General features: G+C 35.8%; 1 protein-coding gene across 1 annotated transcript; it reads left to right on the top strand.

Moving 5' to 3' along the window:
• The first annotated feature begins 7,417 nt into the window (after positions 1-7,417).
• LOC137659848 (piggyBac transposable element-derived protein 4-like) lies at positions 7,418-8,500 on the top strand. The gene has a single exon (XM_068394632.1). It carries the CDS (start codon positions 7,418-7,420, stop codon positions 8,498-8,500), a length of 1,083 nt encoding a protein of 360 aa, XP_068250733.1.
• Positions 8,501-18,208: the final 9,708 nt, after the last annotated feature.

Below are 18,208 nucleotides of genomic sequence, written 5' to 3'. Positions count from 1 at the left end.
CCGCAGAAGCGTCGTCGAAATATCTTCAATTTTTAGGGCATAACAATTTAATCTTGGGCCGTTTCTTAATTATATGGGAAGTTTGGCAGAAATGTTGATGACTCCGGAATTTTTATTTCATTTTTTCGTGGTATTTTTATTATAGCCAAAGAGATCTCTTATTTATTGAATATCAAAAGGTCCTGCCATATTTTTGTTTACTTGATTCCACTTATATAGGATATTTTCTTTTTATTTGTATATTTGATCCCAATTATTATGTTTTAAAAATATTTAGATGTATATGATTTTCCCGGTTTTCCAAACCAATTGCAGAAAGAAAGGTGACGTCAAACTTTCAAATTTCGAAAATGAAATATCAAAATTTAATCAATTTGATCACTATTAAAATGCATAAATTATTTGTGATTTGGACCACTCATGCTTTTCTTATTATTATGCTAAAGGCCAGTATTGCTTCGATGCATTGTGTTTGGAAGATTTACCTGAATTAGGCCTGTGTGATTTGCCATATTGCAATGCTGCTCTATTGCTCTCCGACATTGGTTCATTTATACTTTTTTATATTTATTTGTTTATTTTTTATTTTTATTACCGTTCTCATAAGTATTATTTTATTGTACTTTATTAGATGGTAGCAAACAATCCTCGGAGCTACGGCAATGAATTGCAAATCAGTTTTGGAAAAAGCAATATATGAGCTTTCCATAAACCTTTTAATGCCACATTTCTAGTACCGTATGTCCTGAGTATCATAAAAAAAAATAAAAAAAAATAGAAAAGACAGCTGCTGTCTTGTAGCCCTGTGTATTGGCATTTTAGAAAAAGGATAGGCCCACTTCAAGTAACTGTGAAGACTGCTACATTGTAGTTGGGCCATTTAGTCAAGGACTAGGACCACCGCCAATAAGTGTGGTTTAAGCGTCATACAAATTTAAAGAAACCTTATCAATACTGAGATCTGGATGGTGAGGAGCCACCGTCCTTGACCTACTTACAATCCTACTTTGAGTTTTATTAGGATTCAACTTCATACCCCATAATTTGCACTATGCACTAATTTTAGCTAAATCTCTATTAAGGGATTCACCAACCCGAGATCTACATTCAGGGGATAGAACTGATGCAAAGAGAGTAGCATCAGCTGCATATGCAACAAGCTTCTTTTCTAGGTCATTTTCTAGGCCAAACCACATGTCTTTTGTATATAGTATGAAAAGTAATGGGCCAAGAACACCATGTGGAACACCGAATATCATATTCCTATACTCACTAGGTTCCCATAAAAAACAACTCTTTGAGATCAATAATAATGCCAAGAAACGACCCTCCCACTCCCAACTGTTTGAGTTTGAAAACAAGGGCCTCGCAATTAACATGGTCAAAGGCAGCACTAAAATCAAGATGGGTTATTAAGAGTAGAAAAGAAAAAATATTTAGACAAGTAATTGAGGCTGCTATTAGAACAGTAAAAGAGGAGCAGAAGCTAATTGTAAGAGCAGTAATGAATGGCAGAGTTAGGAAGAGAAGGGATAGCTATGAGAAGGTTCTTGGAGGCTATAGGTTTGGAATTATAAATGGGGATGGGGAGCATATATTAAAGATGACTCAGAGTTTGAATTGACATGTATGAACGCCTGGTTTCTAAACCTTGGATAAGCATATGATAACCTATGAAAGTGGAGGAGAGGAAAACCCTATAGATTAAATATTTGTTAAATAAGCAAATAAAAAATGGGATAAACTGTAAAGTTATTTTGGGGAAGCATGTGTTAAAGAACATTGATGGGTAATGAAGGATTTTAAAAAGAGACGTAATAAATACTAGAAGAAAAAGCGAATGTCTAGAATTAGGGTTTGGGAACTTAAATAAGAAAACTGTGAGCATTTTAGGAGAATTGTGAGAGAGAGAGAAAATTAAAGATATTGAACGTAGAGATTGGGCAGGGTAACAAATTGGAAAATATATGGGTGAGTATGAAAGAGATATATGAAGGAAAACGAATGAATTAGTGGGAAGAACCAACATAAATAGTGTATCGAAAGGTGAAAGCCAGTGGTGGGACAGAGAAGTGGAAGAATCAGTTAAAAGAAAATCAAAGGCATTTGAGGACTGGGAGGGATGACAGGCACAGCGAGCTGAAGAACAGTGAAGAGAAGAGGAAAAAGATTCTTGGAAGAAAGTTGGTATAGCTATTGGAGGCATGGTAGAGCAATTTACTGAAATCTAGAAACAAAAGAAGAGGAAAACGATACCTAAAAGATTTCAAACTATGTGAAAAGCCTGAGACAGGATTAGTAGCACCAGGTAGTCATCAGAGAAAGATGGAAATATATTGCAGAGGGATAGTGACATTAAGAGGAGATGGAGAGAATATTTTGAGCAACTATTTAATACTGAAAATAATTGAAAGGTGCTGGAGAAGGACAGAGGGTAGAAGGACTAGTGATAGAGATATAGAATACAGAAGTAAAGCGAACATTCAATAAAATAAAGAAAGATGAAGCACAAGGTACATCAGAAGTTCAAATTGAAATTATCTAGATAATAGCTACAAAAGAGAGAAGAGTGGATGCTGAATTTATAAAGGGCAATATGGAAGGAGAGTCTAATTTTATCTATATTTCAGCAGAAAGGTGAGATCATGGAATGTATTGACTATAGGGGAATTAAACTAAGAGAGCATAGTACTAGATGAGAGATTGAGAGAGATTGTTAAGATTGGGAAGACGCAAAAGTGCTTCATGAGAGGAGAGGGACTGTGGGTGTCATCTTTATAGAAAGGCATCTATAGGGAAAGAGACAAAATGGAAATCAGAAGCACTTCTCTGCTTTTGTAAATTTAGAGATGGGTTATGAAAGAGTACTAAGAGAAGTGAAGTTTTGGTGCTTAAGGAAAAGGAAAGTCCCAGAGAAGTTTGCGAGAATAGTAGACATAATATATATAAAAAATGGACAAAAGTAATAACAGCTGTTGATGATTTGGTGATTACTGCTGAAAATTAGGAAGAATTTCAAAGTGCAGTTGTAGAGTGGCAAGACACTTTGGAAAAGGGTAGATTGAGAGTAAATGTGGATAGCACTGAGACTACTGGGAGCCATGAAGGTAGGGGTAGGATAGCCATATATGAAAGTAGATGCTCAGTTATAAAACCGGTAGAACAATTTACATACTTTGTATTTGCTATAATGGAGGAGGATGGGTGTGAGGCTGAAGTTTAGAATAAGATAAAAGAAGCATAAAGGGAGCGGTACGAGATAGTAGGAGTTGTATGTGATAGTAAAATGCTAATCTATCAGAAAATCAAGATATATATATAAATATATATATATATATATATATATATATATATATATATATATATATACATAATAAACATTAGTGTTCTATCTCATGTGTCTTCAATGTGATATAGATTTGTTGGACTTGTAGGTTACTTCTTCGGAATAAGCATAGTTAAGTTAACTTTAATACAGTTTATTACTAGCTCCACCGTTGCCACCAATTGTTGATATGGTACTGTTATAAACACACATTAGTGTTAAATCTCATGTCTCTTCAACGTGATATAGATTTGTTGGACTTGTAGGATACTTCTTCTGAATAAGTCTAGTCAAGTTAACTTTAAAACAGTTTATTAGTAGCTCCATCACAGGAGTTTGGATGGTTTGGTCGGATGACCATTCGGTATGACAATTGAAAATAGAACTGACAAAAATTAAGGTTTTGGTGATAACGTTGTATGAGTTATCTCAGCATTTATTACAAATATGATTACACAAGATTACTACCGGAAGCCATCTGCTTCCGTGCAGAGACCAAGAGGTCAACTGTTTCTCACGGGATGCTTGTATTGTGTTGACGTTACATACAAAATATTTACCTACGCAATGATTTAGCTTGGTCTTACTTACGCATCCTGTTGTGACTTGCCGTTCACACTCCATCTCCCTATGATCCATTTGGTCATAGGTTTTTAATGTATTTGTGTATTACATTAGCTCGGACAGCTAACTTTAAATAGTTAAATAATAAAAAGTACGTTCAAAATATGTTTTCTAGGCGTGTGACTGTATATATATATATATCTTTTTTTTTAACTTTAAGCCACAAACAAGTGATTAAGGATGAACATTCAAATAGGTATATATAAAAAAATACATACCTAACGGACATAGTTAAAAATAAAGAAAAATGCATGGAAAATACTTCCATAATCTGACTGATTTTGCTAGAATGTTCGTTCACCAAACTCTTAATTTGATTAATTGATGTTAACTAATTCCTTGGTTCTGATAAAACTATTTCGTCTTCATGTTCTAAAATCTCAGTTTTCTTATTTTGATTACTGATTTTAAGATGATTTGAAATCCCTAAGCCTAAACTTGCAACAGATTCAAAGATGTTTAGTGCAGCAAAAATAAACGGGTTACGTCTTTCAAGGTTAATGTGTCTTACTGTCCACATCAGAAGATCAAGAGCCAAAGATTCTGCCTCGTAAGTCTTATTTTGCAAGTCTTGGGATAGCATTTCTGCTACTCCTAGTGTCGGTGGAAGCGAACTCTCTGTATTAAAAGAAAAATGTCGTTTATGCATCTCATTTAATGAAGCAGCAAACCTTGAAATGTCGCTCTTTAAGCTAGTGACGTCATTTTCTGGGAGAAAAATAGCTTGCATGTTTACTTCTATAACTATATTGCTTGGAGTAATAAAAACGTCTTCTGTTCTCTCTACTATAATGCTATATCTAAAATCTATACTTTTAGTTTTAGGGCTCTTCCCACACGAGAAAAATGTCTGAGCGAACAATATCGCTCCTAAAAATAAAAACTTCATTTTAGAAACCTACAATGAGAAAAATATATGTAATTATTCCTGTATCAAGAAGAAAAAAAAATTAACATACAAATATCATACAAGTTTCATAGATAAAAAAAATTCCCTCACTTCCTTCTCTCTTATTTTAATTTCTTATGTGAGCCAATGGTACAATTCTCTCATCAGTGAGTTGGGATACGTTTTGAACTCTAAATCTATTGGCCGTTAATGTTTCCAAAATGTTAAATGGGCCTTCAAACTTAGGTGTTAGTTTGTAATTAAGCTCTTTACGTACATTTACCTGTATGTATACATTATCACCCACGGTATATGTTATAGTTGGCTTCACTATTTAATCATGATTCCTTTTCATTAGGATTTGTGATTCTTCTAAATTCTTTCAAAGGATATTATAACGACTTTTGCTTGCATTTATAACTTCCTTTAAGGGATTTGATAAATTAGTTGATGGCGTTAATACATGGAAAGGCGTTGTAACTGGGGTACCTTACAATGCCTCGTGCAGTGACATTTTAATTGATATATGATATGAGTGATTCAGAGTACTTAGTACCTCAGGTATTGCAATATCCCAGTAGGGGTCTGATCCCCCTAGTGTTAATCTTAATATGTTTAAAACCTTCCTATTCGCTCTTTCCACTAGCTCATTCGACTCTAGGTGATAGATCATGGTATTGATTTTCTTTATGCTAAGGAATTCACACAATGAGTTAAGGAAAATATTATCAAATTCTCCACCCGAGTCTGAGATTATCATGCGTGGAATTCCATGTTTACAAATGTAACACTCGTAAAACTTCCTAGCGCATTCAATCGCAGTTTTAGTTTTAAGCACTATCAGTTCTGTATATCGAGTCAAAGCATCTACAATTACTAAGAGGTGCTTATTTCCTCTGTCTGACTCGTAAAATCCTGTTAATAAATCTAAATGTATTCTTTTGAACGGTTGATTGGGCACGGGATAAGCCCCTAGGGTGACAGGTGTTTTCGTGTGCCCTTTGTTTTCCTGACAAGTGCGACAATTAGCTATGTGTTTTTTTTTATATCTGTAAGCATCGTATGCCAATAAAACAATGATTTGGCTTTTTGTGACATTATGGAGAACCCCAGGTGTCCATGCAATGGATTTGCATGCAACTAATTTAGGACAGTGGATATAAGTGAGATTGGTACCTCTACCTGGTCGTTAGTCACATGTGGTGTATTACAGGTTTTCCTTGTCACGGATCTACACAGAATATTGTCCTTGATTATATAATTCTGCTGCGTATACTTTATATATTCCTTTTCCTTAGGAATTCCTTTCAAAGCATTTATGATTTTTCCTAATTTCTGATCTTTTCTTTGCTCAGTCTGTAATAATTCAGCACTCCAGCCCAGATCTTCCTGTTCAAATACAGTTTTAACAATAGGCATGGATGTTGATATATCTATTAATTCAGCTAATGGCTCCGTACAAGTTGACACGGGGTTGCGTGATAATGCATCAGCAATGATATTTGCTTTCCCTGGTAAATACCCGATCCTCACACCAAAGTCTTGGATGATCAAAGGCCACCGAGTTCATTTGGGGCTGTGACTAAAGCCTTTAACACTAGAACGACCAAGCGGTCATTTTGACCGCATTTTGATTTTCGGATGCATAGAGCTATTATAATCTTTCCCCTACAAACTTGATACTCATTGACTTTTCCTAACTTTTCATGATATATATTGATAATAATTGAAAATTAAGATATGCTATAATCCTGTGAGATATATTAGGTAATACCTAGAACGACCGAACGGTCATTTTGACCGCTAGGCAGCAATACAATGGTAATTATGGTGGTGCCCCAGTCAAAACGTTTGGCAGCGTGTATTCCCGGCGCCTGTTAGTCTGGCGGCGTGTTATTGAAATTCAGTCAGTTTCCCCTGAAGTACTAGAGTCTAAACATGTCGAACAAACGCTCTCTGTCCAATGATGAAATTGTGACATATTTGTCGACACTATCTGAATCTGAGTCTGAAGGAGATCCGATATCTGAAGATGAAGAAAATGAGTATATCCCCAATCAAGAAAGTTCATCTGAATCTGATGATTATCATGACAACAGTGGTAATGAAAACGAACAGTTGCAAAGCACTGTTGCTCTTTCAAACAAAGAAGATACTCTAGATGTGCAAACAACTTCTACTACTATTCTGATGGCAAGGATGGAACACGATGGGAAAGTATTGACCAGAATCTTGTCAATGCCGGGAGAATTACCGCCCAAAACATAATACGAGAAACACCGGGACCAACATCCGTTGCCAAACGTCAAGTTTTTCCTGGACAAGTTCTGAGCTCTTTCAGATTATTGATAGATGACTTCATTATCAAACACATACAAAAGTGTACAGAAACTGAAGCGAGAATGAAATTGAATGATGAGACTTGGAACATATCATTTGAAGAGATTTATGCTACTATAGGCATTATGTATGCCAGAGGAGTTCTTGCAAAAGGACAATCTGTTGAAAACCTTTGGTCAGTAAAATGGGGGCCTCCCTTTTTCCAAGAGACAATGTCAAGAGCACGTTTCAAGGAAATTATGAAATTCCTAAGATTTGATATTCGATCATCACGATCCATTCGAATGCAAACTGACAAATTTGCTATGATTTCAGAAGTTTGGGACAGATTCATCAAAAACAGTATTTCTTGTTATAGGCCTAGTGAAAATATAACCGTAGATGAGCAATTATTTCCAACAAAATGCAGGTGTCCTTTTACCCAATATATTGCCACTAAGCCTGACAACTTTGGAATAAAATTTTGGCTAGTGGCCGACGCAAAATCAAAATACCTTCTAAATGGATTCCCTTATCTTGGAAAAGACGAGAGTCGTCCATCAAACCAACCACTCTCGGAATACGTCGTTCTCAAGCTCACAGAACCATATACAGGGAAAGGGAGAAATGTGACCACTGATAACTTTTTCACATCTGTGAAGTTAGCTGAAAAATTGCTTGCTAAAAATACAAGCCTTGTCGGGACTGTGAACCGTATACGAAGGGAGATCCCAATTTCCATAAGAAATACCCGTGACAAGCAGTACAGCTCACAGATACTAAAACATAATCAGTGCACTTTGACAGTGTATCAGTGCAAGAAAAATAAAAATGTTCTCTTACTTAGTACAGTCCATAAGAAGGTAGAAATTGGAAATGATTCCAAGATAACTCCAGACACCATTAGTTACTACAATAATTCGAAATTTGGAGTTGATGTCGTGGATCAAATGGCAAGATTATACACTACAAAAGCCGCTTCACGCAGATGGCCTGTCCAAGTCTTTTATAATATATTAGATTTTTCTGGTATCAATGCCTGGATTATCTACAAAGAAGTCACAGGTGAACTAATTTCCCGTCGTGATTTTATTCTTCGGTTAGCTGAAGAACTTCAGAAAACCTTCAAGAACATTCATGCCGAAGGAAACAGTGAAAGTGAGGCTGATACTTATGCTGACGCAAATGTTTCAAATACCTCAAACAAGAGGAAACAATGCCAAATAAGACAGTGTAAAGGGAATAAGACAACAGAAATCTGCTGTAAGTGCAAAAAATTTGTATGTGGGAAATGTACAAACATTGTCATCAAGAAAATCATTTGTGTAAAATGTAAACAGTAAATCATACATTGTAAGGATTGTAGTGAAATATATACAAGCACACACATAATATATATATATATATATATATATATATATATATATATATATATATATATATATATATATATATATATATATATATATATATATATATATATATATATATGTTTGTGTGTGTATGTGTGTGTTTTTTATGTATGTGTAAGAGGGTTTATGTGAATATTGTGCATAGAACCTACCTGTATTTTTCTGTATCCATGTCGATATTTAAATTTCAGCAGCCTTTTTAGTTATTATAGCAATTGTAATCTTTATTGATTTCATTCTTTAATATTGAGTTTTCCTATTGAACAAAAATAGTTGTACCCTTCAATGGCATTGGTTTAAATAAAACACAGCTTGTTTATTTCATGAACCGTTTTTCATTATCCAAGAATGATCAAAAGTTACCAAAAATAAATTAGGAATTATAAATTAAAAAATAATAGACTAACTGCAGAGGAAATTCATGTGCGGTCATTTTGACCGCTTGGTCGTTCTAGGGGGTTAACCATCAGCGGCCGTTCTAGTGTTAAAGAAGTCGGTTAGGGGTTTACGATCAATAAGAACCTTGACGGGATAACCGTATATTATGAACTTGAAATGCACTAATGAATCAACAATAGCTACACCTTCCTTGTCTATTACTGCATACTTACTTTCGGAAGTTCTCAGTTTACGTGAATAAAAAGCTATCGGGAAAAACTGTTTTTCATATTGCTGAAGCAATACCCCACCTACTCCTAGGTCTGAGGCATCTGTTGCAATGAAGAATTCCTTACCGAAGTCAGGAAATTTTAAGATAGGAAAACTACACAGTTCATCTTTCAAGGTATTAAATGCCTGTTGATGCTGCTCAGACCATATGAAATCTACGCCCCTCTTCGTAAGATCAGTTAGGGGAGCGGCTATTATTGAATAATTGCGTATAAAACGCCTGTAATATCCACTACACCCCAGTAATTGCTGTATTCCCTTGACATTAGTAGGTATCGGAAAGTTACGGATAGCCGACACCTTAGCGTGGACTACTTTAAGACCTTGGCTAGACACCGTAAAACCTAAATAGACTAATTCTGTTTTGAAGAATTCACACTTACTAATCTTTATGCTGTCTTAGTCTCTGTAGTACTAGTTCCAGTTTACTTAGATGATCTTTTAAGGTATTAGAAAAGATTACAAGGTCGTCCATATAGGCTTGCAATATATCCCCTAGTAAGTCTCCAAGCACTATGTTAATCATTCTACGAAATGTTATGGGAGCACAACGTAAACCGAAAAGCATATGCAAACATTCATAATGTCCCCTGGCTGTGCTGAAGGCAGTGTATGGGATACTATCTTCTTCTAATGATATCTGGTGAAAGCCTTTATGTAAGTCCAAACTGGCAAAATATTTATTTTGACCTAACAAAGATAAAATATCGTCAGTACATGGCACTGGGAATTAATCAGGGATCGTTTCCTATTTTAAGCAGCGGAAGTCTACGCAGATACGCCATGTTTGATCTTTTTTAGGTACAACTATTAATGGAAAATAATAAGGGCGGTTCAATTTCCTAATGACTCCTTCTTCTAGCATTTTACCTACTTCATCATTTATCACATTCTGGAATTTCATAGGGAGTCTGTACGAGGGTACATAGATAATTTTCTGCTTGTCTTTTAACCTTATTTGATGTTCGATAACATTTGTTTTTTTTAAGGATCCATCCGTAGTGGAGAAATCATCATGATTGATTTCAGCGACGGTAAGAATACGATGTTCATAAATTTCTACATCCAAGATATATTGATTTTTGTGAATTACTAAAATGGTAATTAAATGACTACAGACTTCAATATTACATTGTATAAATAGCTTGTGTGACGGACAATCCTTTCGTTTTCAAAGTGTCGGAAAGGATTAATATTTCAGATCCTGGTAACGTTTTCTTTACTTGCGCTATTATATTCGAAGCTACGTTCGTCTCGATAGATTGCGTGCTAGATGATATTACGGGTGAACGAGAATTCTGTTAGGTCGCGTATATTATTTCTTTATTAATGAGACAAGTGATTGGTTCTTCAACATACATTACTGTTTTTATTTGTCGTCTCCTTTTTATTCAAAACTGATTTTAAGGTATTAGAAGACTTATAGAAGTTTCTTTTGATATACTCGCCGTGCTTGGCAGGGGCTAAGATAATGTTTTGATTGCCCTTAGACGGGTATCCTATAATTACAGCTGGATACATATCAATGTTTTGTACAATGACAAAGGTATCGGTAAACATGCGCTTACCGACCTTGTACTTAACAAGAGTTATGCCTATTACATTTAATTCATTATTTCCTATACCCGAGAGCCTTACTCCGGACTTCTCTATAGGGAAGTTCGAAAATAACAAATGATGAGTCCTAAAATCCAAGATATTACGTGGACTACCAGAGTCAAAAAATAATGTAAAGGATCAGTGTTCTAAATTTACAGCATATAATGTTGGTCGTAACTCATTTTGGCTTATTATTGTGTGAATTTGTTGCAAATCTACGGGAGCCTGCACTGATTTATTTGATCCTTTCGTGTGTTTCATACAAAAATCTATTGCCTCACAATGATCTGATTAAACATTAAATGGATCATTTGATACTACTGATGTTGATACGAATGACCCAACATCACTCTCTTCCCCATTGGAGTTAATTATGTGGTATTTGCTATGCTCTGCACATTCTGAAAATTAGTCTGACCTTGCGAGTTCTGGCTAGACGGCCCAGGATCAGAGTTATTTGAAGCACTATTTGTTTGTTTTTTATTTTGAACTGCATTGACGTTTGGCTGCCTCTTCTTATTGAACTGAGGATTTTTCTTTTTATTTCCATAGGGAATTGACTGTGGAATTGACTGCGTGTTTCTAGGATTCTGTTGTTGATTACGCGAATAGCATCGCCTATATGAATTAGATGAACTATTATGTATTGAACACAATGCGTTCTGCAGTCTGCAATCAAGTGACCTTGACGTTTGCAATTATAACACGTCATTCCTGCGACTTGATTATTGTTATTAACTACGTTTACATGTTGTGGCTTAGTTTAATTTTTTGCAAAAACTTGAGTAAGCAAGGGATCTAGGTCAGTACAATTAGACATGTGTTTCTTTGCCTGTTTGTGACTGCTAAGTATTACAGTTCAAATCGCTGGTTCTTAAAGTTGAATTGCTGCCACCAATTGTTGGTGTGGTACTGCTATAAACACACATTAGTGTTTTATCTCATGTCTCTTCAATGTGATATAGATTTTTGGACTTGTAGGTCATTTCTTCTGTACTTTCGGGCATTAATTTTTTATCAAAACAGTGCACTAAAGCCTCTGGCAACATAATTGTCGAGCAAGTGAAATACATTAATCGTAAGAAATCTTTCACGGCAATGATATCTCCCATAACCCATGTGGAATTACCTAAAATATCTTGATATTCATTAAGCCTATTGGCAATGAGAGCCGCTCTTTCTATAACATTAATCTGAATCATAGTGGCTTGATTAAGTGTGTTTCTTAATGTTAAAACTACATCTAAGGCTTCCTCACCACCATTGATCGCACGTAGCCTAACTTTGAAATCGTTCCATGTAACTGCCTCTTGAAAAGAAGCTCCCCTAAGATACGAACTTGCATCTCCTTTAGAAAAGTCTATAAAACTTTTAGCTTCTTGTAATTTTACATATGGGTTTATGATGTTTTGCATTTCAGTGAGCGTCAACTGATGAAATTGAAAACTCGACATTCTGAGGTAAGAACCAATTGACCCGACCTTGAAAAGGAATGATAGCCTATCTGGCACTCACTAGGGTTAGTACGGGAGCGGGGTTACTAGGCCCGGGGGTAGGGATACTTGGTCCGGGATTTACAGGAGGTGTCATGTTTACTTTACCTTTTTTTTATCTCTTCGATTCCTTGCGATCCTATCAAAATCTCTATGTGAATACAAACGTCCACTGCATGAACGCATAAGCACTATACACATAAATATATGTTGCAGATTATAACACAATCCCCCCAAAAAATGAAATTAAGACAAAGATATTTCCCGAGAACTTCTGAAAGAAAACGGAATTAGCACAGAGAAAAAAAAAATTCTAGACGAGAATTCAAAGTTGAATACAGTTTCCTTTGATAAAGGAAAAATTAAGATTTGCAAATATTTCACCCCAGCAATAATGGACGATCGACTCGTGACAACAAACACTTCACTGCCTAAAACTGAATGAATGAAGAAATGTACTTAGCTTTCAGTATATATGGGAGATGGTCGATGACGTCATTTCCTCTCTCTCTCTCTGGTTTACGAGAGTTTAGTTGCTGGATGATTGTTTCAATTTGATTTCCCGTTGTAGTGTTGAATGTTTTATTTCCTGGATATGAATCTTGAATGTTTGTTCAGTAAACGTTGATAAAGTTGAATGCTATTCCTTCGTCTTCTTAAGATGTTGATTGAAGATCCTGTTCCTCAGTTTGTATAATATTTATAGTTGATGTTCAATGCGTTTATTTTTTTGGTGGACGTAGATATTTTGTCGTAATTGTAGATTCATTACTGTTGTAACTGCTAAGTATTACAGTTTAAATCGCTGGTTCTTAAAGTTGAATCGCTGCCACCAATTGTTCTATCTCATGTCTCTTCAATGTGATATAGATTTTTGGACTTGTAGGTCACTTCTTCTGAATAAGTCTAGTTAAGTTAACTTTAAAACAGTTTATTAGTAGCTCCACCGCTGCTACCAATTGTTGGTTTGGTACTGTTATAAACACACATTAGTGTTCTATTTCATGTCTCTTCAACGTGATATAGATTTGTTGGACTTGTAGGATACTTCTTCCTAATAAGTCTAGTCAAGTTAACTTTAAAACAGTTTATTAGTAGCTCCATCACAGGAGTTTGGATGGTTTGGTCGGATGACCATTCGGTATGACAATTGAAAATAGAACTGACAAAAATTAAGGTTTTGGTGATAACGTTGTATGAGTTATCTCAGCATTTATTACAATTATGATTACACAAGATTACAACCGGAAGCCATATGCTTCCGTGCAGAGACCAAGAGGTCAACTGTTTCTCACGGGATGCTTGTATTGTTTTGACGTTACATACAAAAGGTTTACCTATGCAATGATTTAGCTTGGTCTTACTTACGCATTCTGTTATGACTTGACGTTCACACTCCATCTCCCTATGATCCATTTGGTCATAGATTTATATATATATATATATATATATATATATATATATATATATATATATATATATATATATATATATATATATATATATATATATATATATATATATATATATTTGCGCAGCTAAAATTTTCTGTTATTCCATAAAAATTTGCAAAAGTTAAACGACTGGAAAAAATTTGTAATTTCATATCTAGTCAATAAATTGATATAATTAAAATGAATCATATGTATGGAGATATATCTCTGAGGAATAGGTTTTGAATTTGATATTGAAAAGCAAACAGTGGTTTGAAAGGAGGTAGTAGAACTAATGAACTCAATGAGGGTATATATGTAAGTTTCATAATGCAGTAATTTAGACAAGCAAACCAACAATAGGTCTATTCAGTATGTAGAAAGATATGCGTGACCTGGATTATATAACAACAAAGAATAAATTAGGACTGCATTAATCCTTACTTTGGGTATATAAGGCAATTGAATAGACTCTAGAAGAATCCCAACCCAATAGAGTTCCAATATAGACTTAGGATGTTTTTATTACGTAAGGACGTGAAACTTGTTAGTAAAAATTGAAACTACTGGAACCACAGTCAAAGATTGATAAAGATGTCAGTACGATAAGAGAAAGAGAACTTGCATTAGAAATCTGCCTTATTAATATCATGTTTTTTAGTTTATATTAGGATTGAAAATTAATATTGTTTCATATGTTATCTTATCTAAATGTAATAATTATGCTTTCTTGAAGTTCTACCAAAATAGGTGATTATTCAATTAATTGGCATTTAAAAGCTTTCAAGTAATAAAACACATTTTATCCTTTTCCTTGTAATTTACAAGAAAATCTGATGATTTGTGATACTATGTAACAAATTTACTAGATTACTCATGATTAAACATTGTGCTGATAATGAGGAAGGACAAGACTCTCATCACTGGCTACCTGCTCTCCTATGGATTTGTGACGTCACGGGGACTAGCGCTGATTCTGTCTGGCAGACCTGTTCTAAGTGGGTCCTGAGTACATCAAGGAAATATTTTATTTTTATTTTTTTTCCGAAGATTAGGATTTATAAGAATATATTCATGGGTTGTAAAAAATAGTAGTTTATTAGTTTTATTTCCAAGAGTAAATTATTGGTCAAAGTTTCCAATAGAATTTGAAAATTTCATACACATTTCTTTTTACTGTATTTAAACAAGATGTCATAGGAAAAGCTGCCATTCATTAAGACATACAATCTTAACTAAAAAACAAAACAACTTTCACTTACATAAAAATTTCAGTTGTAAAACTCTGATTTGTGTTATCTCATTAAGTTGCTTGTACTAGGCTCAGTGGGTAAAAGACATACTTTATTGACCTCCTCCAGTATTTGAAGTCGGGATCTGGTGCTGCTTTTCATTGTGTTCATAGCTGAGAAGCCAGCCTCACACATATATGATGTTGAGAAGCGAAAAAGTACTTCAATTACCTTCATTGTAATTGAAAGGTATTCCTTTCAGAAAGACAACCGGAATGAAGTTTCATCTGTCGATATGCACTTCAGTTTCAATTTTCTGTCATTTCTGATGACAGTCCATTTATATTCTTTGGCAACAGTTAATACTGCTGATTCACAAGCACTTAACATGTACAGATCTTTACCGTAGTCCAAAGAAGATACATCAAGTGATGGGAAATACTTTTCAATGTTTTTGTTGAGTTGTAAAAAAAATGTAGGGGTAGAAGGTAGTTTGTTGGGACAGGCGATATCTTTCTTATTAGCCTACTTGTTAAATAAATCTTCCTTATGGGGAAAATGTTCTTTACTCTGTTCCGATATACCACAATATGTAGTTATTTTATTATTTTAAATATTATAGTTTACCTTTACCACGGCAATATTTTCTAAGTTCAGCCCAGTCCGAACGCAAGTCACGGGTAGCTCCTGCTTAGTTTTCAAACTCTCCTGATAAATAGAGCCCATGTCGTCCCAGGCTAAGAATCATTTGGCTTTACAATTTAACACGGTCCCATAAATATACATTCTTAAAGCTCATTGAGGTTGTAGTTAGTTGGGACAGGTCTTTTATACTGGTATTTGATACTGCTATGATAATTATCATGAATTGTTAGGTAGGGGAAAGATCATTATAATGCGTCGTTTGCTGAAGCCATGGCCAAGTTACTTGATCGGAAAATTTCCCCACAGCATTGCTTCCTGCCTGACTAAGATAACACACGTTCGGCGACACTCCGTTTGCCTATCAGCTTCTGGGGCAAGCTTGAACGTTATGTTCAGACATATTTTTCTGCTAATCCCAACAAAATGCATTATTTATCCAGCGATCAAGATTGTAGTTCAGTGGGACACGTACTGAAATTATGCCGAACATTATGTTGTTATATGTACAACCAAGGGTCAGGTTAGCCAACATCTACTTAAGATGTTTCGATAGTTGAAGCCAGTATCAAGCAAACGACCAGAACTAATCCTTCGTTTCCGTGCGCGTGTAGGCCTACTTTTGTTGGCCGTGGGATTTCGAAATTTATAATCTTATCCCGATCCGAGATTGACCTGCACGAGGTCGACCTTTTTAATCTTAATCGCCGTAATGGACAGGTGTGTTGCATATAGTTTCTCTTTGAGCGATGTTGTTGAGTTTATTACTCATATAGATTAGCTTGATGCATTGCAGACAATAAGGTTTTTAGACTCACGAGACTTTACTCGAGTTACCCTAGAATTTTTTAATTTTTTATTTCGAGAAGGGCTCTTAGCTGATTTTAGGGGTCCTGTGAAAAGCGTAAAATATGTGATGTTGCCCTTATGCGTGATGGCCGCAATGTGCACACTGGCCAATAAATATTTAATTGGAGGTGTAGGAACCGCCAGTGTCGCAAAAAACTCACAATGCAGCATGGCTCATTCTTCGAGCGCTCACACCTTGAAGAACGTGAGGTCATTCTCCTCACATGTTTTTGGGTTGAATATTGTGCTCAAGACAGTGTTGCTGTGAAGAGGGAAAAGCTTGCTTCTCACACTCTTGTTGACTGGTATAGCTTTTGCCGAGAAGTGTATGAACAGGTTTTGATTTTAGACAACAAGAAAATTGGCGGACCAGGGCACATTGTGGAAGTGGAGTAGAGTAAGTTCGTCAAGAGGAAGTATAACATCGGGCATCGAGTAAAAGGAGCTTGAGTCTTTGGGGGCATTGACCAGGAAACATGTGAGACCTTTTTCAAAGTGGTTAAGGAACGTAGCGCGCAAACATTGATCTCGACGCTCTAAGAGCACGTTCTTCTGGGGACCACTATCATTTCCGATGGCTGGAAAGGCTACGCCAGGGTCAAAGACCATGATTTTATAAATTTTAATGTTAACTACAGTGCTGAATTCGTTGACCCCAATGACCGTACATACGAACACTATAGAATCACAACGGCAGGTTCTCAAAAGGAGCTTGTTACCAAGATTCGGTACCCAGACATCGTTGTATGACAGCTATTTCTCAGAGTACTGTATCAGGAAGCGATATATAGAGAAGTTTGTAAGTCTGTTCAGGGCATTTTTACAGCTCATTCTGAGCGTTTACCCTCTTAAAGCCAGTCCTCTCTTCTTATTGATTCCGGAATCTCCTCCCTACACAATCCATCCTCCCGCTAAAGCTACTAGCGTTTGGCCCTCTGCAAGTCGACCTACCTCAAGTAACATTCGGCCCTCCACCAGCCGTTCTTCCGTAAGCGACGCCCAACCTTCCACTAGTCGCGCAAATTCAAGTTCTCCACCTAATCCTCCACACTGGAAGAGGTTGAAGGCGCAAGAACCCAAGGATTTAGATTTTAGTGACTACGAATATGAAGGTAAGCCTGAGTAACTTTTCTCTTATTATTACAATGTTGTTGAGATATAATTTAGAGTGCTGCCCATCGCTTTTTTTTTTGTGTAGGATATAGACCCACGGAGGGGGTCTGGGGACTTGCCCTCGTCCAGGGGTTATGACGTGGAAATTACTAGGATAGGTTAGGTGAGTTTGTGATATTTGTATGATAGAGACAGTATTTGGGGGTCGCAGGGGGTGTTGGCCCCCTTCCCCCTTTAAGTCATTGGGAAGGTAAGGACATGGCTTGTAGGTCAGGTTAAGGGGTGGAAGCTTGGTTTAGTTGTCGTCCATTTTTCTCGCATGTTTCTGACATTCATGCGCTGAGTGGACCTAGTATGTATATTGTTAGGACAAGGATTTACAAATTTAGTGAATTCATTATTCATTCTGTTAAACTTCCCGTAAAAAAATTCGATAGGTGATGATTTCTACTCTATTTTCTGGCGATCTCGACCCTGTCCTGGTATGTAGTTTGCTGGGACAAGCATTTAAAAACTAGTGAATTTGATACTATTTCATTCTGTGATCATTCCTAGTGAAAGAGCAGATTTCAAACATTTTTTGCTTGATTTATTGTCGGTCCCAAGCCT

This window comes from Palaemon carinicauda, chromosome 20, assembly GCF_036898095.1.
Source record: "Palaemon carinicauda isolate YSFRI2023 chromosome 20, ASM3689809v2, whole genome shotgun sequence".
NCBI lineage: Eukaryota > Metazoa > Arthropoda > Malacostraca > Decapoda > Palaemonidae > Palaemon > Palaemon carinicauda.
Note: the sequence above shows the minus strand (reverse complement) of the source record. Positions and strands in the feature narration are given on the sequence as shown.